Here is a 25,198-nt window from a genome sequence, read left to right as displayed (position 1 = left end):
TCTGTGGGCTGTCAAATGCTGTCACAGCCAGAATAGGTTATGGAAAAGAGTGTTTTAAACGTTTTAATGTTTTCAAATTAGTTATTCAAGAAGCGATCTGAGACATATGCATAAAAAGACAATAATCATAACTATTTAGCTCAACAAAAACAACTTGTTGACACTTCTTAGCTCATCCCACAGGTTTTCTTTCTTCATGAAATTCAAGTCAGGTTAGAAAAGGTCGATTGGTGAAATATTTTTGTGTAGAAATAACACTATATTATGGATAGTTTTCCTGCCGGAATGACAAATCATTTACACTTAACTAACAAAGTCCAAATGGATATGTATCTAAAAAAGTTCCCATGTTTCAGATAGTACATGATGCTCTGTTCCCAGGACTTTTGGAGTAGAAACAGGCTCAAAGCGTCACAGATACTCCACCAGGCGCATTGAAAGAAACAAGGCGCTTTATTACATATTTATTCTTATCCTTGTTTCATATCAATCCAGCACTCTGGTCTAGAGTGCTAATTGAAGAAGTGTCCAATCTTAATTTTATCTGAAAGAAGTGTATTGTTCCATTGAAGTCCTGCAGAAAACCATGTTGTCGTTCAAAGCTCCTCCTCCTGTTCACTGATTGACCCGGTTGAAATTCATTCATAGAAACTGAGCTCAGAGGGAGAAATCCCAGAGAAGACGACGAGGAAGACGTAGACAAAAATGGATGAGAATCTTGCTCTGAAATTAACATTCAGTGTCTCACCCTTCCTTTGTCAGTGGTTATTGGCAACACAGGTATTAAAGTCAGCAATCAGATCACACTACCCGACTGTCAACATTCTGCTCAAATATTCAAACATGTTTAATTGATTTCAACTGAGGTTGGGTTGGATTTGTGACTTCACCACTCACACAGACAGACATTTGTGCCAATTAGCAGTGCAGATAGCTCCCAACAAGAGGACATTGGTGCAGACATATCCAAACTGGGAATCATGGGTAAAATCTGACAAAAATAAACTTGTGGTGTGTCCTCACATTAACACTTTGCTTTGGAGATTTTGCGCCTCTATTTCTATTTCATTTTTATATTATTTTTCCATTTTGTAAAGTGACTAGCTTAAAAAGTAAAGCACAAATAGGGCACCACCAGTTGTTGCAACATTAAGTTTCTATCATTTCTTAACATAATGTTTCTTTCTCCTCACTCAATAAATTCTCTAAAATTGAAGGTTGGATTATGCACAGTTTTTCAGCGTGAGCTCGTGCGAATGCAATAAAAGAAGCTTTATTTTAAGAGTTTATACATATATATTCACCAGTTGTGCAAATAAGTGTGAGTGGATCTGTACATGCAGTCTGTAACTCACCGAAGCACTTGCTCTGGTTGGTTGCCCGGTCCATGAAGACCTTAGAAGAGATGACTGTACCAAAGGGCAAAAACATCTGCATGAGTTCATTGTCTCCAAACTCCTGCGGCAGGTGGTAGATGAAGAGATTACACCCCTCTGGACCTGAGCAGACAAATAGAGGAAACACATGTCAATTTCATCTCTCCGGTCTCACCAAATTATATGACAATTATCTATTTAGCTGATCTTCAGTGGTCTTCAGCATTTTATTTAAGACTGATACTGGGTCAAAGCAGTCCTACAGAATAGGTTTGCTTTATCTGTGCGTTCCTCCATTCTTTGCTACTCAAACTGTAACTCAAAGGCTTGTGGAGTAAATTATGAATAATTAAAGATAAAACTTAGAACATCTGCCTCTCAACATGCCAACAAAAGATCTAAGGTTGTATTATGCAGAACTAGTCTATGAATTTATAGTAATAGTTTCGGAAGTTAATCATAGATATGGATGGATTGATCAATGGATGGAACATTTCACACATGGCAATGGGAATACAAAAAAAAATCTCCTTAATACTATTTCTTACACTTTTGTAATTCATGTAATACTTTACTGACTAACTTATTATATTGATACTCTTTAGCAATATCTCCAGAATTTCCGTCAGACAGTTTTTCTTTCTTCCTCCTCCTTTCAAACTTGTGCAGCAGGTGTGAGGAAGAAAAAAAAAAGAAAAGAAAAAAAATCACCATGATCCACTTTAAATATTTTTATGAAAGGTGCCCCAGTTTTCCCATTTCTACATTTTCATAACTCTTGTCCCCCTTGGCTGCAGCAGCATGCTTCTTACAGGTTTATTACAATGGATTTTATTGTTACTTATAAAAAAAGAAAAAAAAAAAACCATATGACTATGTTGATCATAAAACCAGAAAATTTAATACAGCTGCATTATCACTGCTCTCTGTCTAGCTATACTGTATTTTTTATGGTGTACATAATGTATAAGTTACCTCAGATTAGGTGTGAAATGTAATATTGTTTCCTCAACCTTTCCACTCTATTTACCCATTCCACAGAATTGAGATGTGTACACTGTAAAAGCAATATTGGTCTCTCATGCTCATCTCTGCTTTTTATATCCATTACAGGAGGATGGGATGGGTGAAGTGTGAAAGTAATAACGTTCTCTCACCCTCACCTTCTCTCTGCTGCTGCTGCTGGATGACCTGGGGCGGCTGGGGCAGTGTTTGGCCGATGGGAGTCAGCGTGGTGGCTGGGTAGATTGCTGCGGAAAGAAGGCGCGGAGAAATAAAGAGAGGGAGTTGTAAAAGCAAGGGGGATCCTGCAGAGAACGGTGTCAAGGATGCTTAAGGTCGATCACACAGGCGTAACGTGTCGAATCAAAGGCGCTCTGATGTCGTGTTCTGACGCACTGTAAACACCCCTGCGGTAATTAACTTGTAGCTGATAACATGGCTGGCATTTGTGAGCAGGGGAGATCAAGCGGCGACAGAGAAGCCTCGTTGTGTCCCCACCTGTGTATTGCTGAACGCCGGTGAAGGCTTGCTGCAAGGTGTCGGCGGCGGTGGGGCTCTGGGTGGAGTAGGGCGGCAGGCCATTGGTGTACACCGTCTCCACGGCGGGGTGCCCGTTGGGCTGATGAGGGATGCCGGTGAATCCGTTGACGATGGGAGTGACAATGCTGGGCACGGCGGAGGTGGTGATGTTGGCTGGCGGAGAGCTGAGGCCTGCTGGGAATGAGGTTCAACGTTACCGCATGAGGGGCAAATCATTCCTGTGGGCTTATTTGGTACTAAAAAAAAAAGAAAAAAAGAAAAACAACAAAGGACAACAAAAAAAACCCCCACTGGATCCAGTGCAGGTGTACACAGTCGCAAACAACACACACAGACACACACATGATATAGTGCCTCCTCTCTCTAATGCAAGGACACGGGTGCGACGTGAGTCTGTCACATATCCGCCGTTTGTCGTGACACATCCTGCAGAATAGCTGGGAAGTCAACCTGTGAAAAATGAGCCTGTCTGTTGTGTTTGTGCGATACCCCGCTGGCTCCTATTGCTCAGGATGATGAAACCACTATGCAACTTCAGAGCAAAAAAAAGGAAAAAAAGAAAAAGCAACCAAAAAAAAGAGAGTGGGGAAAAAAGGAAACCGATGTGGTGTAGATAGAGGCAGATTACAGAAGGAGATTTGCTTGAATGAGCAGGTAGCTTATACTCAAATATGCCTCTTACTTTTATACATACACAATAAAATACAATAAAAAAAAGTTGGCAGTTTGACAAATGGGTCGGTCGTAACATACATAGCACAAGCCTGACAAGGCTGCTGCAGAGAGGTTCATGAGTGGAATCAAAATTGCAAGCATCCTGTTCTCTGCTGTTCAATGCATTTTTAAAAGAACCCCTCGGTTTAGAAAGTGCTTCCAATTATGCCGGGGAATGTCAAAGTACCCATTTGGAGCGGATTCTTACTTTGTGATGGCCTCCCTCTAAAGGATGTTCTTCGTGGCGAAGCATTTCGAGCCAGCTGAGGAACAGCTCCCCGGAGGACCACTTCTCAATCTGGAAGCCCTCACACCCTGATTGGACAGACGACCCAGGTTGTCACGGAAACCCTTCAGTAGCTCGTCATATCCCCACGAGCCGGTACCTTGGCAAGGACCCCGCTGTGAGCTGCAGCTAAACAATCGCATCCGCATACACGCGTAGTGCACGCTGAAATGGACCTGTAAATAAGCTGAGGTGCCGGTAAATACAGCACATAGGGTTACTTTTATTATTCTCTACTTATGACTTATTTTTTTATTTCCTATGCTCTTTTGTCTTCTCTATATCGCTTCTGTCTGAGCGTTTAAGCCATGGAGGACGCTGACAGTTAACAACAATGGCGACCAGGGGAATTTCCTCGGCCCAGTGAGACTTGTTGTGTCTTTTGCAAAGGTTTCCTCTTTTTCTTTTCTTTTTTTTTTTTCAGAAGCCTCCCTGCGATTGCTTGTTTCCTGCGAAGTTGTGATGAATTAGACCGCAGCTTCAGCCCATTCTCCTACCAGGACCCAGGAGACTGCCGCTCCTACTTTGAGAGCTGGAGGCAGGAGGCAGCTATAGTGTACCCGGGCCACACGCACTCTACTGTACCACCAGATAATGCATCCTCTCCATCATCAAGCAAATTCATTTTCCAAAGCTTAGCAGTGTTTTGGGAGCGCACGCTTATGTATGTTCACCAGTTGCGACATTGGAAGGAACTAGTGCTGTCCTGCAAGAGTATCAACACTGAACTTTTTCCCACATTTTATCACTTTACAACCAGATGCTTCTGTGGATTTTACTGGGATTTTATGGTGTAGAACAACACAAATTAGCAGATGATTGGGAAGTAGAAGGAGCATTCTGGACCGCTTTCAAATCTTTTGACAAAATACCGAAGAGAGGGAAGAGCATTCATGTGCCATGTTTTAATATGTTTGAATCAGTGCCATTGTCTTGATTTTCAGACGATAAACTGAACCGTCTACGACGTTCCCAGAACTCTTGACATTATTTTATAACTGAACCCTGCTTTACACATCTGCACGGCTTCATCTCTGACCTTCCTGCTTGCTCCTCATTCTTTGTGGTTTTGTTGTTTTTTCTTCCACAACTTTTTTTCTACCAAATGTCTGAAGCAGTTGGTGACATTGGATATTTTTCTTTTTTTTTTTTTTTACAAAGGTGAGTAAAAGTCCTGAATACAATATGTAGCATGAGGCATTTTTCTAACTTTTCTTGAAAACCATCTTTCATTTTTCTATCATGACAAGAAATTCCAAACAAATATTTCTCCTACTCTTACATGGCACAATAGAATAGCAACCGTGTAGCATCGGACTAACGTGTAAAACGAGAAGTATGTTACATTATGTACAAAACTTTGCAAGTTAACACCAAGTTTGGGCCGTGCCAGCAGACCGGTATGTTTGCCTCTGAAAATTTTTTCATATTTGTCCACCACATGATAGCTCAAAATTGTGACTTTAATGTAAATTATAAACGGTAGATGTGCAGATCAACGGATACTAATATTATTGCAATGCACTATAGCTGAGACTGCTGATCCCGTCCATGCAGCTGCTGTTTCAGCATAGCAGCAAAAAGAGCAGTACAACTTTGCCATCTTTCAGACTTTCTGGTTAGCCATAGAGAAGGAAAAACCCAAATTATTAAAATGGAAATACATTTGCAACAATTTATGTCCTGAGGCACCATAATGGGTTTACGATAAAAGGAAAGACAATAACGTCATGGCCATTAAAACCATAACTACATGTGGAGGCCATTTATGTGGCGAGTCATCATCTTTATCCTCACTGTCACCATGTTCCAGTGACCAGCAGGAGCAAAGCCTCCAAACTTCTCCCCTCGGCTGAAATGAAGAAGCATTTCCTACTGTCCTGGAATGGAAAATAAGACATTTCCATTTTATACCTCGCTAGACATATAGTTTTGCTATAGTGGAAAATTGTATTCATAGCTTGTTTACAATGCACATGCAACAGTGCAGATCTACATGCGGCTGTCAGCTTGCGCGGCGAGTATCGGTCCGTAATAATGACATGTTGTTTCCCACTTGGGCATGGTTGAATACAAAGCTATGGGGCAGCAGATTATATATTCTATACAGCTGGAGCTTTTGCTAAGAATTCCTTCCTCGTGACTGCGGCACAAAGGGAGTCCACACTGTGAAACAGTATGGATAAGTGTATGTCACATGCATTTATTTATGTCATGAATACAAAATTATATCCACATTACCGTCGGTTCTTCTGAGGAAGGGAAACTGTTGATTTGCTCTCTGCAGTGATTTCCTCATGGAGCAAGTCTTCGAATATGACAGAGGTATTTATTATGCTAATTATGCGTTCAAATCATCGAGGAATGCCATGCCCGTGCTGTAGAGTGCAGTCATTACCAGCACAAGGACTGTCTTTTGCTGGAGCAAGTAATAAGCACTCAAAACAGATGCTTTCATCTAACTGATTTAAAATGTGATGCATTTACAGTCAAGGAGAAAATGTCTGTCTGGTGTGAATAATAAATCTGCACATGGGAGAAAGAGCTTTTTTTCAAAGGCTAGTCTGCATACCAATAAATACCATGCGACGTTAAACACTGGCCTTTAAATCTCGAAGGCAAATTTACTGGGACGCAACGCAACATGTATGTTCGTTTAAATGGACATACCTGCAAGAACAATAACCACACAAATGTCAGAATACAGTATGTTCTGTATAGGGTGCATGATTTTTACCACTGCTGCCTTTTACATGTGATAATAAGGCTTTACACGTCTGCCCTTGGGACAATAATCAGTGATGTGCAGTCCTTGTATGAATCACGCCTTTAAAACTGCTCCTGACATTGTCACCCCACTCTAATCTTGCTATTTATTCTTATTTTCACTGGCTAATTGGCCTTTTAATCACCAATTCACTTAAGTTAGATGTTTGGAAATGAGGAGAAACCTAAAACATGCAGGACCAGGACTGGCAACCACTGCATTGTTCAAATCTATATTTATTTATATATAATTTTGATTTTTGTCAGCACACAGTTATAAAGAAGCAGAATGGCATTTACTACGAAATAAATAATCAAAGAATCATATCAAAACAGAGAAGAAACACAAAGAAGAAGCAACATTTTTAGTCAGTCAATTCCAGTTATTGACTGGTTATCCTTTCTTTCACATTATCCAAGAAAGGCTGTAATAACTTTTAGATTCTGCTGCAGCCTCTTGAACTATTCCCAATTCAGACTTTCTTATTTATTTATAGCCATTGTAAAACTTCACCAAGCAACTTTCTGAATGCGTCAGTCATTAATACTGGGCACATTAATTAAAAGATGAGGAACTGAAATTCTGTCATCTGCATAAGTGCATGGAGGTTCTCGACATTCTTCTACAGATGCTATTGTAAAGCTCAGATTTCTTTGTATTGTATGTATGATGATAAAACTCCGAGTCAAATGATGATGGCACACAAAGAAGGACATGGTTCAAACCAGGAGCAGAGAAAAAAAAACACAAGAAAACAAGCTTTGATGCCTGCCTGAGGAGATGGCTGTAGCGTTGCTCCCCCAAAGACAGTGTTGAATACATGTTCATGTGTTAGTAGGGATATCAATGGCTTGCGCGCAGGAATATGAAGAAATACGTTGAAGCCTTCACTTTGTCTGCTCCGCTGCTGAGGACATTATGCATGCAGCACAGCGACTACAGCGATGTGTTAGACTTTTCGATCGCCGAGGAGGCCAGCTTCTTAAGCTTTGCTGCAGGTGAAAGTTTTTCTTTCACAGCTCTGATCCGAGTAAGGGCTGCGACTTTGGTTGTAAAAAGCGTATGCACACAAAAGGATAAGGCCAATAACCTTTTGGCCATGTTCAATACCTCGAAGATAATGTCTTTACCCTTGAAGTTACAATTAATCTAATCTTTAATGTGCGATGTGTAGCTGTGCAGTAGGGGTCGTTCATGTTACCGTTAGCCTGGAGAAACTGAAGTCACGGTCATTATGAAGTAGAAAGATTTATGTTTTAACACTGAGACAAAGGACACCTAAATTAGAAAAGTGCTCCAGAATAGAAATTGTAATATTGAAAACACATGATGATCTCATACACAATCTCATTTTACCAATGGAGCCCACTATTGACTTTTTTTTTTTGGTGTCGGCAATGATGTAAGCAAAGATGTGGCAGGAGAATAGCCTTCGCCACATTAGTTGGTTCCCATCGATCTAATAGTATGAAGGCTGAATCTTTCTGTTATTATTATTGCACATTAAAAGCTGCCGTCCAACAGTTTTTATTTGTTTGTCCAGCTATCAGGGGTGCTTAAAAACACTTGCTTATGCAAAAGCACCGCCTATTTCCACAAACCTCCTCCTAGGAGCTGCAGCCTCCAGCCGACCTACCTCCTCACAAAGCAGCTCTACCTCGTACCTTCCCCACTCAGCTCCACCAGACTAGCAGCAGCAGCAGCAGCAATTACCAAACACCAGGGGAAACTACAAGTCTGCTGAGTTTATCCTACTAACTACTTCTCAGACCAATGCTCCTAATAAAACTTGTAAATAGCATAGTGGAAAGGAATTATTGAGTGCTGAAGGCAGTTTTGGAAAGAGCAGAAGCTTCTTAAAGAGACAGAGGTCAATTTCAAGGCACAAAACTGCAAAGTCAAATTTCTTCCAAGTTATGTTTGATTTTCAGAAATGTTATAACAACTGAAGTTAACAAAGTTGCTTGACTGTGCTGTAAAATACATAATGCCGTCCGTTTAAAGCTAAAAGTATCTATCCAGCTGTTTGCTTCAGTCCTGATCTGATGCGTCACTCTACAGCTACATCTTTAGAATAAGCAGTCGCAAGCTTGTTAATTAATCCTTTATTTAACATAAACCTCCAATCTAATTCTTCCTCATCACTTGCTTGTTTTAAAATGAATGTTTTTATAAACCACATGCCCAGAAGCCACAAAGGACAGGTAGTATTAAGAAAGATCAGCACGTCAAACAGCTCATTAGTTTCCTGGTGTTTGTCACCATGGAAGGGTTCTGCATCAGTGGGTTAACTGCGTTTGAATCCAGCGGGGATGTCGTGCCACATTCAGCCTGTCTGTCAGTGGGGTGTCCCTGGCTGTGCAGCGTCTGCAGTACATTTTGTCTAATGTGCACTTGTGCATCTTGTATGTCTTCACTGCAGAGCAGCACCATACAGGAGAACATTAGAGCGACTTTGATTACACACTTCTCTCATCCCAAACAAAGCATCCTTGACACCGCGTGTTCTTTGCCACACATACCCAGCGGGATGTGCATCTCTCTCCGTTTCTTCCTTCCTTTTACTGTATTTATCTCTCCCTCCTCTCCCTCTTTCTATATCTCCACCTCCACCGCCCCATCTCTCTCTCTCCTCGGTTTTGTTTAACTTTCTTTTCTTCTGCAGCACTCAGGGAGCAGCACCTGGTGAACATTATTTTCAAAAAGCATCATCATGAATCATTGTAAGGATACATTCTCTAATCAGCCCAGCCATCTGGCAAACGGCTTATGCACCATCAAGCCTAAATGCTTTGCATCTGTTGATCGACTGCATGTCTCTTTTCTTTTTTTTTTTTTTAGAGACACACCCTTAACCTCTGAACCTATCAAACAAGATTTTTTTTTCATAAACACGTCGGTTACTGGGTAATTTCAAAATAAGACGAAGAGTATAAAAGTATTGATCGATGAGCACTCTCAGTTTAGATGTTCCTTTCAAACTTAACAGAAAAAAAAGTCAAATATAAACTGATTTTAGGAACATAATTTGATTGATGAGATAACTTTAATGCATAAGTTAAGCCTTAGCCAAAGCGGAGACGCACTCTAAAATAAGATTTGGATATTACGATGAATTATTCCACTGAATCGTGGCAGGCATCCTAGAGTCTCTTAGTAGTGTCAGAATTCCTTGCCCTACTTTCACAGACAGCCTTGCCAGTAACGTTATGTATTCCTTCAATGAACTCTAAATATGTCACAGTCAGAAGGAGGAGGTTTGTGTATGTGTGGTGGTGGGGTAGGGTGGTTGAGGGGGTTGGGGGCATAAAACTCTGCAAACTGGAATCCGCAAGCTGGGGTACCGACTCCTGCAGCTGCTGCCCGCCAAATCAAATGAATGAATGAAGCAAAGGGAAATAACAAATTGAATATTTATGACTGTCCTTGAAACTTCATGATTACCATCTATTTTATTTATTTATTTAACAAAGGATTCTGAGTAACTTGCATTCAATGAGAAAAGGTAACCCAATGAAAAGTACATAAACAGAAATATCCAGCTCACATGGTGTAGTGAGGGCGGCTTTTCTAAGGTGTGGACTTTAACCTTCTTCACCTGCTGCTCTCTAACTTACTTTAAAATGCCCTTGTAAAATTGTAGGTCTGTTCAAAATATATCTTGCTCCTGTTAGGTTAGATGTTTATCCAAATACCAAAATAGCTCTCGTTAAGGTTGCTCCTAAAAAGGAGAAAATGTTTAATTACATTTCAGAAAGCTTTAAAATTATTCATAACTAACTGTAGCTTTAAATGCTGATTAGCATTAAATGTGAACCTGTCGTTATCCACCAGAATGAAAAAAAAATAAATACATAAAATAAAATATATATATATATATTTGAATGTGAAAATAGCATTTGTTCACAGTCTCTTCATTTTTAAGTGACATTGCCTGCTTATCTAACCCAGTTTTAAAAGAGATCCAGCAAATGTTCCTGCAGACATTCAGAACTTGTTTCAGGGGCACCAAAGTCCACCTGTCAATCTACAAGTACCGTTTGGCAGCAGACTGAATCACTTTTATCCAAAAATCCAAACATCTCTTAAACCTACAGAGACAGAAACAGTGCCTGTAAAAAGTATCAACTTCTTTGAATTTTCCTTTTCTTTTCATTGTGTGTACAAATCAATCGTGATTCAACTAAATTTGGTTTTTTTGACAAAAAAAATGGGCAAAAACCTTCTTGAATGTCAAAGTGAAAACAGATTTCTACAAAATAATGGAAATAAAATAACAAAAGTCAGTCCCAGAAGTCAGGGGATGGATACAAAACTATGTCTGACACACTGAACATCCCCTGGAGTTCAGTTTAATTGATGACTGAGAAATTAAAAGAATGTGGTCCATGTGTAAATACAGTGGCGCAAAAGGTGGGTATGCAGGGTATGCAACGCATAGGGGCGCAGCACCAGAGAGGGCGCCAAAACCCCGTCTGGAGGGGGCGGCGCGCCGATGATGTTTTCCTGTACACTTCTGCGCGCCTTACGCTCCTTCACCTCGCGCACATAACGAGGTAAATGTAGCGAGTTTTACCTTTCACGTATCGTCGCCTCGGGGGGTGGGGGGGGCTGAGTGAGCGTCGCTCCTTGACCCTGACGTTCCTTCCCTCGGTCGGGGGGAGGGGGGGGGCGCCGATCTATGTTTTCGCATCCACATGAATAATGTGTAGTTGCGCCACTGTGTAAATATGTCTATATCAGGTCATTTACACAAACTGAGTGACTATGCAGGAAAAAGCCTGGTAAGTGAGGCCACCAGGATGCCAGTGAGTACAAGGAAGGAGTTACAAACTTCAGTAGATGAGATGGGAGAAACTCTGCATACAACTGCTGTTGCCTGGGTTCATTACCACTCAAAATTTTAATGGGAGAGTGGCAATGAAAAAGCGACAGTTGAAGAAAACTCATTTAGGCTGGACTTAAGTTCGCCAAGAGGTTTGTGGGAAAGTTCTTTGCTCCCCAGTCAAGATGCTATGTTTGAAAATGAACAGCAGATTATCCAACAGGTCAGGTTTAATTATTCTTAAGGTGGACAAGAATAATTGTCCACCAAGATGTCCACCTTAAGACAATCACATACATCCAAAAGTAGCTCGTTTTATTTAAAATATTTTGTAAATTTGTTGGATATTCACAAACCACATTTTGATGATATGTTTGATTTGCAAAAGCAATAAAAGGGGGAGGGGATACTTTTTTATAGGCCCTGTAATCTAGTTCTTGTTTTTACTCACTGCATTTGTTTTCGAGTCTTTGCTTAATCAATAACAGGTAAACTGGTATTAATTTGACAATTTTAATTCTTGATTGTATTAATAATTAGACATTGTTTATTTTTCTTAATTTTCCTCATGAAAATGCCAAGAGATCTGAAAATTTGAATGACACTTTTCTTAAGTTTAACTTTTCCAGACAACAAAAGCAAAATCAACAAGATTTCTTTTGGTTTGAGGCAGACTCGATTTTCTATAGACTGCAGCTGGAGAGATGCACAAACAATCCAAGTTGACTGGAGGACAAAGCCTTTCACACAACCCAGGCACACACACCAACTGTGCTCCTTGCAGCGCGATTGCACTATCTTCAATCAGAACCATTGTGTTGCAAAAATACAGGTATGCATGCCGAATACAAAGCTCCGAATTGCAGCACTGTCATTGCTTTTACCCATCAAAAATAAGAGCTTCTCAGCAAGACTGAGCTCTGGTTTTAATCACTGTCTTAGATTGATTATGCCTGCCCAGTAGTGCACACTTTGCGCTGAAAACATCAATGTGAATATTTGACAAATGTCTCGTCTTTCCACATACATCACACCTAGTGTTGAAAATGATACTGTGCCTGCCTACAATATGTGTGTCTACTGGCACAGTATCACTTCAGGCACATATTTTTTGTTTGTGTTCAGGTGGGGACGTCTCTGACTCAGTCCTTTGGGTTTTTTTTTTTTTGAAGGATGTATTTTTAAATTTAATAATTGGATGATTTTTAAATGTAATAATTGGGAGCAAATGTCTAAATGACTTGCAGATTCAATCTTGTGTTGGAAAAGTGCATACAAGTGTAAGTATTTTACGGCATATAAAAAAAAGTAAAATATATACATACACACACACAAATATAAAAGTAAACTACACTATACACATACAATTTGTAGCCATCAAAACCTGTACTTTTTTTCTCCACAGACCAGGTGGGCAGCTGTATATGTCAGTGGAGATTAAATGTGTTCATTCTGGTTCCAGGGTTTATTTCTTTATCCTTTACAAGATAAAGGATAAAGACAATGATGCAACTGGACACAACTGGACAATGATGGTGATCTCTCAGCAGGTTTGAGTTTCTGTAGCTGCCAGGTTTTTCTGAACATCTTAAACCTTTTGACAAGGTGGTAAAGGTGGTTGAAAACTTGGACAGAAGTGGCTGTAACATACACGATAATGATCCAGAAAACCACAAAATTGTTTTTGACTCAGGCAAAAAAAAAAAAAAAGGAATTTACTCCCTAAATCTTCAACATTGAAAATATTTAATATTTGTTAATATTTTAATTCGCTATTTGTTATTATTTTTATTTTTCTCTTCATGATACAACCCATTGTTTTTGTCTATTTTTGTAGCTGCAGGCATACAAGGTCACCAAAACACAGATTTTGCATTCGAGTGGACAGCGTAAGGGTTACCAACATATTATTTCATGTATATATGTATTTCTTCTTGTATTCTACCAAAAGAAAACAACAATGTGTACCCAGTTCTTGTTTTTTTATTTCTTGAAGCCGTTTCTTGCATCACAAAAAATACAAAATGCATATTTATCCCCCTCCAATGAGATCGTGTCTACATCTGCTTTATTTTATTTTATTCCCCTTCAAATTCTCACTGAAGGTGGGAGTTGAGTGTGGGTAGATCCAACAAGCACATGCTGAGAAAGAACACAAATATTTTTTTTCCCCCGATAAAAAAAAAAAAACACAGCTCAACGATAGTTTGATAAAGTGACGCAGGTTTTGTATAAACTGGATTCCTACGATGACTTTAAAGAGCATTTAAAACAAATCTCTCTGTGCTGCTGATGGCTGTGTCTCTCAGACGAGAAGCTTTAAAGTTACCAAAGACCCAAAGACTTTGCAGTAGAAACTGAACACTGCTGAGATGACAAAGTATGAGAGTGGAGCACAACAAAGACTCAGATACTGTATAATTTATTTAGGCTTATGCTTTTGGTGAGTGAAGAATCTTGAAGTTTTTTTGTTTTTTTTTCTAAAGAAAAATGAAACGGTGCTGAATAAGCAAATCTCCGGCAGTGGGTAGGTGTTTCAAAGTCCTTTCCTCCCCACTGTAATGTATGTGCGTGGAGGCTGTTTGTTATGGAAAACAAACCCGACTGCATGCAAACCATGCACAAGTGCTTCAAAGCACAAGGTCAAAATGCTATGGGAAAATTAACGCCTTACCTGTACATTTAGTAAATGATGTTCTTTACTCTGCTGCTTCTACTGTAACCCTAAATCTCAGCATTCACAAACAACATAAACATGCAAATCTCGTCTCACTTTCCCTTTCCCTCGAGAGGAATAATTTTGGATTACCGGTAAATAGGCACTCTTTCTTTAGGCCATGCTGCAGATCTAGCTTGTTATACACTCACACACACGCACGCACACGCACACACATCAACGTCCCGCATGGCAACATAAACACAGACGTTAATAAAAGACACTTTGGCTTGCTACTGTGGCACAGAAACACCATCACATAGAGAAAGGGAATGAAACTGAGTGCTCACCCAGGGTTTGATGAAACTCACCCGACACCGGGGTCATGGGAGTGGGTGGGAGGCTGTTGATGTTGAGCGCCCCCATCTGGTGGATCTGCGTGGCAGGGAAGGCCACGCTAGGCGTGATATAACCTCCATGGGTTGCTGCCATGATGGCTGCCTGCTGCTGCATGAGCTAAAGAAGACGGACACGGAGAGATGGGTGGAGGACAGGATGGGGGAGAAGAAGGTGATGGAAGGGGTGTGGGGGGGGATGGCGATGAAAAATGCAGTAAGTGGCCGAAGAATCGGGAGAAGATGGAAGAAGGGGAGTAAGAGTGAAACATATCAAGGGCAGACGAGAGGGAGGGATTTATGGTGATGTTGATGGATGGATAGTGCATGGAAGTGCAGAGAAAGTAGAGCAGAAGAAAAGAAAGAGAAGAAAAAGAAGCCTGTCAACCTATGTTTAGTGAATGTGCCCGTCCTCGCAGCAGGAAGCCTGTCACCAGCTGCAGAAACAATTTAATAGCTGTCTGTTGGGCTCATACAAATCAAGGCATTGACATGTGCACATTATCTCAGTGCTCAGGGGACAGGCAAAGTTTGCAGAGTTACAATGCCTTTTTTCCTTATAATTGTCAAACTTCACAATACTTTGCTCGGCTGCATAGAAATGCCACAGTTTCCTCCCACTCTCATCTGTTTTTTTTTTTTTCCTCGGGCTCATGTTTAATTTTTTCTGATGGATTTGTGATGATTACCACTTGGAGCTTGACATTCAGTCATCGCTTAACATCTTCTCTCATTTTATAATTTATTTGGCACATGGTGCTCAAACAAGAGTGCTTTTCTCTAAACACATTTCGCATAAAGAGTAAAGATTTGAGCTTGGAGACTCAACACAAGCAAATCATAAAAAATAATATGAATAAATAAATATCCCGTTACACAAAGGGCCGTCAAGGAATGTGTCAAAGATCAGATCCTGCCCAAACTGTTCTGGTAAGTGGAATTAATATTGACACACAATTCAAATGAGTTTGTCTTGCAAACATAGTCAGAGCCTAATTTATTTATTTTTACATTTCATTACATAGCTTAACATTTCAAAGCATTTCCTTGAAAACTAGCACAAAATAACAAAACCGTAGATGGAAAAGTCAGCATTCAAAATCTTTTCTAAATAAAAAAAAATTGAACAGTGTTGTGACCACATGTATTCAGGCCTCTTTACTTGTATACCTCTAAAAAATCTGTATTGTCAATTGTCTTTAGAAGTTATCTAAAATGTAAATAGGGTCGACTTGTGTTTCCTTCTCAGTATAAATACAGGAACATGATTCTGGGCAGGATCTATGCAAGTGACACAGAAAACGAGAGTAATGAGGAGTAAAAAATATATATATTAATTTTGACCAAACTACTATATAAGTGGAGGAATAAATTCTATACCCCTCTGAGCAAAGCTTTCCCACTTTGTAGCATGGTGATGACAGCATCATGCTGTGAGTCTGCAGTGTTTCAACAGGGATGAGCTGAAGTCAGCTGATAAGACGGCAAATCAATATTACTGGAGGCTGTAAAAGACTTGGGTCTAGGGTCAGAGGTTAATTAGGACATTGACCCTAAACATAGAGGTGGAACTGCATCAGAAATCAAAATATAATCTTGTGGCACTGCAAAGTATTAACATAATGTTTTTTTGTGTTTTACTTGAAAATACTTTGGAGACCATGCATCATTTTTACCTCTTCACAATTATCGGCTGCTTTGTATTGGATTAAAAATGTCAAAATAAAATATACTAAAGCTTCAGGTTGTACCATGAATACTTTTGCAAACCACTGTATGTTCTTAATGTGAAACATAAAAAAAAACTAGATGGCTTAGGCAAAGAAATCTTCAACACACACACAAAGTAAGAGTTTAATGCATAAAAAATGTAATTTCCCTAAAAACGCCCTCACATGTCCTCCTCCTACTAAATGGACACATTAGAATAACATTTTTGAACCAAGAGTAGCTCTAGACTCAATTCGAGACCATGTTAGTAATACAACACCTTCAGTGAGTAAATGTCTATTTTCTCTTGCTGGACAATCCCGCAAAGAGATACAATCAATAGCCTTTCACTCCCTCTGCATTTCTGCTTAGCATGAACTGAGAAGTGAGCCGAAACCATTTTCCATCAAATGCAGCCCAAGGAGTGTTTATTCATATGCATAGGACATGCTCACATGCACCGCTGCCTTGAACCGCGCTCGCTAACAAAGACACACACACACACACACACACACGCACACCCCAACACACACCACATGCATGAAGAGTGATTGAGACTATTTGAGCTTCCACACTCTGCTTAAATTCTCCTGGTGCAAAAACCACCCTCTGAATGCCTAATTTAGAAAAAAAAAAAATCCATCACTGTACAATGGCTTTTGCAGCTTGTGAACCAGTGGTTTTATCTGGGGAATCAATAATCTTTTGCAGGCCGTGTAGCTGCCCATCAGGCATGCGGACTTGTGTGGTATAGGAATACAAACACAGCAGGCCCAACCTCTTGCCCCATGTCTCTGCATCTGTTTAATACTGCATGGCTTGTACGTGTCAGGGGAGCTGCTGATAGCTGTGGCCTGAGATCGCTTCGCGCGGGCAGAAATCAAACTGCGCTGCCACTTGCACTGATGCTAATGATGGCAGTAAAGGTACAGAACGGCTCTCTGGTCGTATTTGCATGTGGACCTGGCGACGGAAAAGCCAATTATTTTCCCTGAGTGCCCCTGTCAGGTAACCTTAAAGTGGCTGTCCTGTTGTAGAAAGCCCAATGTTGGAGCCTCGTCCGTTAGCCACATGCCTCGAAACAGTTTATTAATGCCTGTGGTCATTTGCATAATTTTATCAATGTGAAAATGTGAATAATTCCTTTCTAAAAAAAAAAAAGACAAGTTGAACATTTTAGAGACTAAAACTGAGATATATATGGTTAAATCACAAAAATAATAATGCTCTACCAAAAAAGTAAACAGAAAGGTCCAATGATGATTTGTGATTTGAGTCATTTTATGTCCCCGTTTCCATTTTGTCACAATTTTGTTCCACTTTACATTTGTAAAGATACCATTTTGTGCCCATATGCTAAACCCATGATCCTGAAACTGTGGTACACAGAGGTTTAGAGATGGAACAAGATCTCAAGATATTAAAACATTGCAGTGTTTCTCACTGAAGTGATTGCTAACTTAAACACTAACCAGCTGTAGTAAGTACAAATTCACCCGATGATTAAAGTCATCCTGCATTTCGCTTTCAGTAAACATTATAGAAAACTGCACAAACAGTCAATGCAAATCCACCTGTAGATTATAGTTTTGTACCAGATCTTAGTACAAAATGGCAAAACCACAGCTCCATTTTTGTGACTATTTACTTTAGGCATCTGTGATTGTTGATGTAGGTGATGTGGCAATATATCTGCTCAAGGTGGTCTCAAATCTGCTCGAATGAATGAATAAATAAATAGAGAAAATGATATTAGTTGTATCCAAAATTAGTTCTCAATCTCTCAGTTCCTTGTCTGGCCAATGGGGATTTTGTGAACCTTTGTGTTGCTACTCTGTTTAAGAAAACAAGACTGTGCACAAAGCTAAACTTTAGTGTTACTAGTGATTGTGGAAACTTTGATCATCTTTGGCTTCAAATTACTGAGACCGTTTAAACTTGAACTGAGTAAATCCACATTAAAAAATAGACCTTTTTTTAATAGGTGGTATTATGCATTTTCCAGGCACAGATAGTGTCACTACATAGCTAACATAACCAAGTAATCATGTTAGCTTCAATCATTATGGAAATGCTGTGTATATTAAACATGCTGTATATATTAAACCTGAAAGAAATTTGACTTCACAATTCGACGTGAAATTTGCCTCCGTCAATAGCAATGCTACCCACTATGAAGTTTACAACCATTATTAGGAGCGTTGGACTGAGAAGTAGTTAATATGATGAGCTCAGCAGTTTTCCAGGTGTTTGCTAATTGTTGCTAGTCTGGAGGAGCTCTGCAGACTAGAAACTGTATTGAAGAATCTGTAAAGTACAGATTCTTTACAGAATCTTTGAAGAATCTGTAAAGTACAGATTCTTCAATACAGAGATTTAATTTGTGAAATCTGTTTTTCAAAGCTAAATGAAAATGCCACAAAAAATGAGAACAGCTTCTGCAAAAATATCATTAAAATCTCTCTTCTTCTAGTTTTATTTTTTGTACAATTTTGGTCAAATGTACATGCCCAGGTGGGTATTCAAGTAAAACCCACCGCTTCCCCTAGTCAGCCAGCAGCCTTTTTAGTCTTAGTCTGCATGGAGTAATAATCGCAGTGGGAGTAAATAGTAACGTGACCAGAATACCATCCTCTCTCCCAGCTCCAAATGTCTTAGATAATGTGGCCCGTAATGCCATCTGTCAGATTGTCATGGATAAAAAAAACTAAAAAAAAACGCTCTCATTAATTGTTGCTTTGTTCCAAAATAAAATCCAGCAAATTGGAAACTCAAGCATGTAATTATGTTGGAATGCAGCGGTTAACACAATCTGACTTCAAGAAAAAGAAATAAATAATCAAAGAGCAGCTATGCCGACCGAGAGAAACACAGTCACTCCGTTATACTTTTCTTATGCTTATTTCTCCTCCCTTTGAAATTCAAAGACATTATATTCATAAGACCCCCCCCACCAACCCTTTGCACTCCCCCCCTCCACACCCTATTTATTTATGCACTCCCAGAGCAGATAGAAAACGTCTCTATGGTAGAGAATGAGCAAAGCTGAGGAGTCTTCATCATCACAGACAACCTTCTCTAGCTGCCTTTCAAAAGGCAGACCGAAACAAGGGGACAAAAAAAAAAAAAAAGACAGAGTGCACCCAGATGAAAAGGAGCACAGAAAGTTGCCTGGGCTCCAGCAGCATTCAGTTAGTGTCAGACATCTGCTTTTTTATTGCAACCTGATGGCATTACTCTCCCCTGGTGCTAGCAGGCAATCACCTCTTTATCACATGGCAATTATCTCCGTAGTGCTGCTCTGTGACTCGCCGACTCTTAGTGCTGTCACATGTGACCCCTTACAGTCCAACCAGCCAATGACAGAGGGGGGGGAAAAATGCGGTGGCTGTGGTGTGTTGGGGTGGTGGAAGGGGAGAAGGAGAGGCGGAGGGGGTCCAGAAACAAAGAAGGGCTAGCAGGGGAGCGGTAGAGAGCGGGTGTAAAAGGTTGGAAAAATTAGAGTGTCAAGGAGACAGTGGGTCACAGAGGTGAACTCGAGGGCCACATTTGTTACCACCGAGCCAGCGGGCTGCGTTTCTCAATAGTTTTCTCCTCATTTCCGACGCGCTCCGTAATAGGCGCGCATGCATTCGCTCACGTGCGACGGCTGGCCCCTCGCATGCATAATGCAGCGAAATCAGGTCACACTCACACAGCCTGGCATGTGCATGCGTGTGGGCAGTTTACAGTACAGCCAAATGATGCCGTAATTTGTGGCCATCATTTCTCTCCCCCGCGCAGCGTGGCAGTTTGAACGTAGAACCCTCCGACAGGGGGAGATGTTTCCTAATATGAGCTTACAGCCGTCCTCCTCCCTCTCATCCACCCACGCTCACTGTCACTATTAGCACCAAATTCCAACCATTCCCTCTCTTCTCGTTTGTCTGTCTTACATTTTGCCTAATGTATGTTTTCAGGGAGGCGCTCATGACGCATTTAAATCTTAAACTTCTCACTTGTTTCGTTTTCTTTTTTTCTCCTTCTTATTCTTTTGTCCCATGACACACTTTGTAGTCATGCAGAGCTGAAATGGTTGGCTGAAACCATCTCAGAAGATAAGGTGGGGGGGAAAAAAGTGTACAAATGTGTTTGTATCTCAGAAAGGGAAAAACAAAACAAAACAAAAAAAAAACTAATAAGTGGTTGTTTTAGGACCTGAACTCGGCGTTTTCTTGGGAGAGCTATTATCACTCAACACCAACTCGGGATTGAAACATGGATTCTCGCTCTCTTGCTTTCTTTGGCTGAAATCGCCTCCTTTTGCAAATAGGTTGTCTCCTGTCAGAGCACGCCGGTGTCTCTGCCTGTCGTAAAAATGGCACATTTCTCACTTTTGGCACATGTTGTCAGTGTTGTACCCCTCCTCAATTTGTGTTCAGAGCCTCCATCCTTCCCTCCTCCCCCTCCTGGTTTGACTAAAATCCAATTTACTGGCTGTCAGCTCAACTCTATAATCCTATCCACTGCTGTAGTGGAGAGGTAGCTCTTTGAATTTTACCATTTACTGTATTCACTGGTTATAGCTATATATACCATCTTTCTCCGTGTCTGTATCCTATGCTTCCCTACCTCGTCTTCTCTTGGCCAGTGTGTATGGAGAGTAGGCGAGCGTGTTGTGTGTCTTTGGAGATAAAGTCCTTTTTTCTGTCACTGCAGGATTTTCGTCTTGGGGTAATATGTGTAGTTTATCTTGCAGCAAAGAAACATTAATCGTATCACTTCAGCGCACTCTGGCTGCAGGGGAAATCAAGACTGCACAGCATGCGTGTGCATCCAACGCGAATGAGTCTCACATATACAAAATCAATGCACAAGTTTTTTGTTTTCTTTTAGAAAAGGTTATTTCTCTTTACCTCACTTGTTACATAAAAAGCAGACCATTGTTTTGATTCATTAAATATGCACAGTAACACAGATGAAATGACTTTACTGAAAATCCATAGCTAAAAGTTGGGTTGAGTTTATCTCCAAAGACTCCTTCCCGCCAAATGTTTCTGCAGCAACTTTCTGTATTTTGGTGGATTTCTTACGTTTGGGTCTCCTTCATTCACAATCATAATACAAAAAGTGACCGTTACACATTTTCTGTTTTGAATGTAATGTTAGCCGATTCTCCCTGTGATGCTGACGTATCCCTCATGTCCTTATGTCTTCTACTCCGAACTCAATTTCCAAGCATCGTCCCGCTCTTTCTCATATTATATGCATGTACCAGAGAGAGAGAAAGAAAGAGAGAGGGGTTGGGGGTGGGTGAGGGTTGTTGGTGGGCGAACTCGCTGCCCAGTGTGCGCAAGTGTGTACGCTCTTGTGTGCATCTCTATGAGCCGACACGGGTCTCTGCCACAGTAAATAAAAGTCATGGCCAACCAGAGCGGTGCACAATGGTCTCCCTGCAGACCGCCGCGGCCTCCATCGCCCCTTAAACATTTGCATTTCTCCACATTTCCCGGGAAAGGGCTGCATTTCATGAATGGTAATGAAGGTGGGAGTTTTAGTGGAGAGTGCACAAGAGATGGCCTCGCAATTACTCCGGGATGGTCAATTTGCACATTTCACAGTGGGTCCCACGGCTGTGATATGAAAATGAGGGAAATGGATAGGCCCCCAAGACATCACTAACATCAACAATTAATACTGCCATTTTGATACTGTTCATATATATATATATATATATATATATATATATATATATATATATATATATATATATATTCTGATAGATGATGAGAAACATTAATTCATACCACTACATTCCAGAAAGTGTATTCTGTGCAATGTATGTATTATTTTCTGCATTTATGCAGTGTCTCCTCACAGATGCCATGCTTTTTTATCTCAGTGCAGGATGGGAAGCTTTTCTTAAATTCATTTCACTGTCCTTCAAGCAGGCAGTCTGCAGGTGTATACGTGTAAGCTGTGAGAGTGGGGGGTCTCTCCACATGCGCTTCTCTTCAGCAGGAAAGAAGAAAGTTTGTGTACAGATAAGTTGCCTGTGGAATATTCAGGGCGAGCCCACAGCACATTGTGGGTCTGGAAAGAGGGACAGCGGGAGGAAGGGAGGGAAAGGCGATGTATGGGTGGAGGGGCATGGAGAGAGGGGTTCATAGGCTGTCTGAACTCATCAAAGCGCGGCGGTCTGCTGTGTGTATAATGTCACGCCTTGAGGGGGTGGGGGCGATGTGGCAGGAGGGCAGGGGAGAGCTGATGAAGAGGTTGGAGGGTACGGCTAACTAAAGGTGCACATGCCGACATGCTGAGCCTATCGGAGGACTGGGCGTAATGGCACCGCCGCAAAGAGAGGGAAATCTGTGAGAGAATTTCTGTAACAAAGTTTGATGAAAGTGGATTACTGCTAGAATCACAAAGATAGAAATCACTGGTGTAAAGTGAAATTTTAGAGTCGGAACTAGTTAGTAGTATTGGGTAGTTTACCATGCAACATTTATAGGTTATTCCAATTCAAATGTAATACTAGTGCAACTATTTCAGTTAGCTTGTCAAATTAACAATAATTACATTAAAGGCTTTTTCTAAAAATTAAAACAATCTTTACTTTTGCGACTGTGTGTGTTTGTAATTGTAAATATCTAAACGTAGCAACGATAGCAGTATTAAAATTGACATTAATCAAATCATTTCAACTCATTAAATAACATCAATGTACCTATCACCTATTTAATGATGACTAGACAATGAGCACCCCTTTACATGTTCACATTCAAATCAAAACTTTGCAAATTGTCATCCCACAGTGCTATAAGCCTTAAATCAAAAAATACAGAGAGTGTCTTGGTTTCAAAAGAACGAAAAGGACTGGAACATGTTTGGATCTCAGCAGCTCTAAATGTAATAATCTTAGGCAGAAATTGAGGCAGCAGATAGATGGTGACACTGTAAATGCTGGATGTTCAAACTGTACCTGATAGACCTTCAGAGCTTACGGTGTGAAGGTTTAATACTTATGTGCATACGCATGTTTTCATGTGAATCAGTTTAAACAAAAAGCTTTTGTGTTTACGCAGGGTAAAGGAGCTTGTAATATTTGCCAAAGATAACCATCGTGAGATGAGGCACAACTTCCATTCAAAGTGTTTATGAACATGCAGCTTTGCTTTTTCCACAGAAAATAATGTATAGTTGATATATTTTAATCATGGATATTTCCATAAAAATAATCTATTTAATGTTTTATTGAGTAACAAGTTAAAGTTAGTGTTATTAATTTACTTAATGCCACTAGATATAACTACCTATAGTCCCCAACTGTGCCATGGTCTAATTTATGAACAACAACATCAATCGGCCTTACTTTTGGCATGTACTTTTGTCTTTCTGAAAAACGTCTAAAAACAATAGTCACTGAATAGTAATACTCCTTTAAAGTAGGAGTCTTGCTGTTGGCAATCTGGTAAACTTCAAAAAGTTAAGTAAAAATTGAAACAACTCTCCTGTTACATTTATTTTAAAGGAAATTTAGTATGGCACTGTTTTTTATTCATCAACAACGATAAGGCTGGTTAATGGTGCAAACTCTGCTTTCATCTATAAAGTCAGAATTCATAGCTGGGAATTGCATCACACCAACATGGAGCATTTTCCAATTAAAGGTTGCATTTTCCTTATTTCTTTTGATGCCAACTAATACCAGCAATGCAAGCCAATAATATGTTTTGTACCCTTCAGACACTAAAGAAATATGTCGATAAACAGCTGTAAATTATCAATGTGACAGCACTAAAGATTAAATGAGTTTAAACAGAGTGGTCTTATTTCTGTCTCGTCTCCTGTTGGACCCATGAAAATGAAACGAAAGGAGAAAGTGCAGCAACAATTGAATCAACACATCATCTGACAGCTCATGTTTTGTCCTCCTTAAATAACAGTCAACAGTGTCACAATAGAAGCTGTTTGTTTCACATACCCAATACCATCTTCTGTAAATGATCACATTTAACAATGAAATAAAACAGCGACCAAGTTTTCTGCTGTTACAAAGCAAATAACTGCAAGACTCTGAGAACACTGTCAGATGTTAAACTACATCTGCTATTACAGTAGTTTGTGATGACTACACTCTGGTTTTCTCTAATGTTTACATTTCTGTGTAACATATGCTTTTTCCAACTCACCGCATGTGCGTAAGAGCTGTAGGTGCTAAAGGGAAGGGCGATGGCTGGATTAAAGATGCCAAACTGCCCTACCATCTGCTGCATACGTCTGATGGTGCGCTCCTTGTCTGTGTCGGCAAACTTGACCACCAAGCTGGAAGAAGCGCCCTGAAGGAGAGAAAAACGCAAAGAGGGGAAAAAGAATGAGGGGCTTTTCTGAAAATACCTCTCACAATACTTGACACAGCCTAGAAAAAAATAAAAAAACTGTCTGGATTACACTGTATTCCCAACCAGTGTCTGGTAATTGTAGAAACAACTTCAAATTGCCCAAATGAAAAGCAACTGTAATATCATCCGTTATTATTTGAAATGTTTTAGGCTTGCATGTTTATTAGCATCAATAACCAATATTATCAATTTGCTTTTCTTCTTCTTCTCCTCTGTTGTTAGTGAAGGAAGTCTTAGTTGCGACATCATTGCTCATTTTTATTACCACCGAGGTTTCTTCGTTTTGGTTTTATCCGACATACAAGAGCATGGAACTATGAAATATGAGTAGAAATACAGTGTGCTTATTGAATGAACAGCTCTGTAAGCAGATGAGAAGATGGGAAGCCTCATTTCATTCCATCATAAAATCACTTGAAGCAAAGCAGCTGCAGTCTGGTTAACACAAAATTTCAATTTGACTCAACTTTCTATTCCACTTACACAAAACGCTGCAACTTCTGATCTACAGGAATCAATGGATAATTTTGTGCCTTTAATGATGCA

The 25,198-nt window shown here is 40.1% G+C and overlaps 1 protein-coding gene across 12 annotated transcripts in view; it reads right to left on the bottom strand.

The window, feature by feature from the left end:
• celf5a (cugbp, Elav-like family member 5a) overlaps positions 1-25,198 on the bottom strand; it is a 241,611-nt gene that overhangs the window by 9,695 nt on the left and 206,718 nt on the right. For 2 of the 12 annotated variants that reach the window (XM_008407185.3, XM_008407182.3), the window contains exons 6-10: positions 24,443-24,589; positions 14,538-14,682; positions 2,877-3,089; positions 2,534-2,626; positions 1,356-1,499 (exon numbers count right to left, since the gene is read on the bottom strand). In XM_008407185.3, the coding sequence (XP_008405407.1) occupies positions 1,356-1,499; positions 2,534-2,626; positions 2,877-3,089; positions 14,538-14,682; positions 24,443-24,589 (742 nt within the window). Of the gene's footprint in view, positions 1-1,355; positions 1,500-2,533; positions 2,627-2,876; positions 3,093-14,516; positions 14,683-24,442; positions 24,590-25,198 lie in introns of all 12 variants that reach the window. The other 10 variants (XM_008407177.3, XM_008407174.3, XM_081606474.1 and 7 more) reach the window with 7 other exon arrangements.

Source organism: Poecilia reticulata, chromosome 4 (genome assembly GCF_904066995.2).
Source record: "Poecilia reticulata chromosome 4, P_reticulata-male-v2, whole genome shotgun sequence".
In the NCBI taxonomy this organism is placed as follows: Eukaryota; Metazoa; Chordata; class Actinopteri; order Cyprinodontiformes; family Poeciliidae; genus Poecilia; species Poecilia reticulata.
The sequence above is the reverse complement of the archived record's forward strand: the minus strand, read 5'-3'. Positions and strand labels throughout refer to the sequence as shown.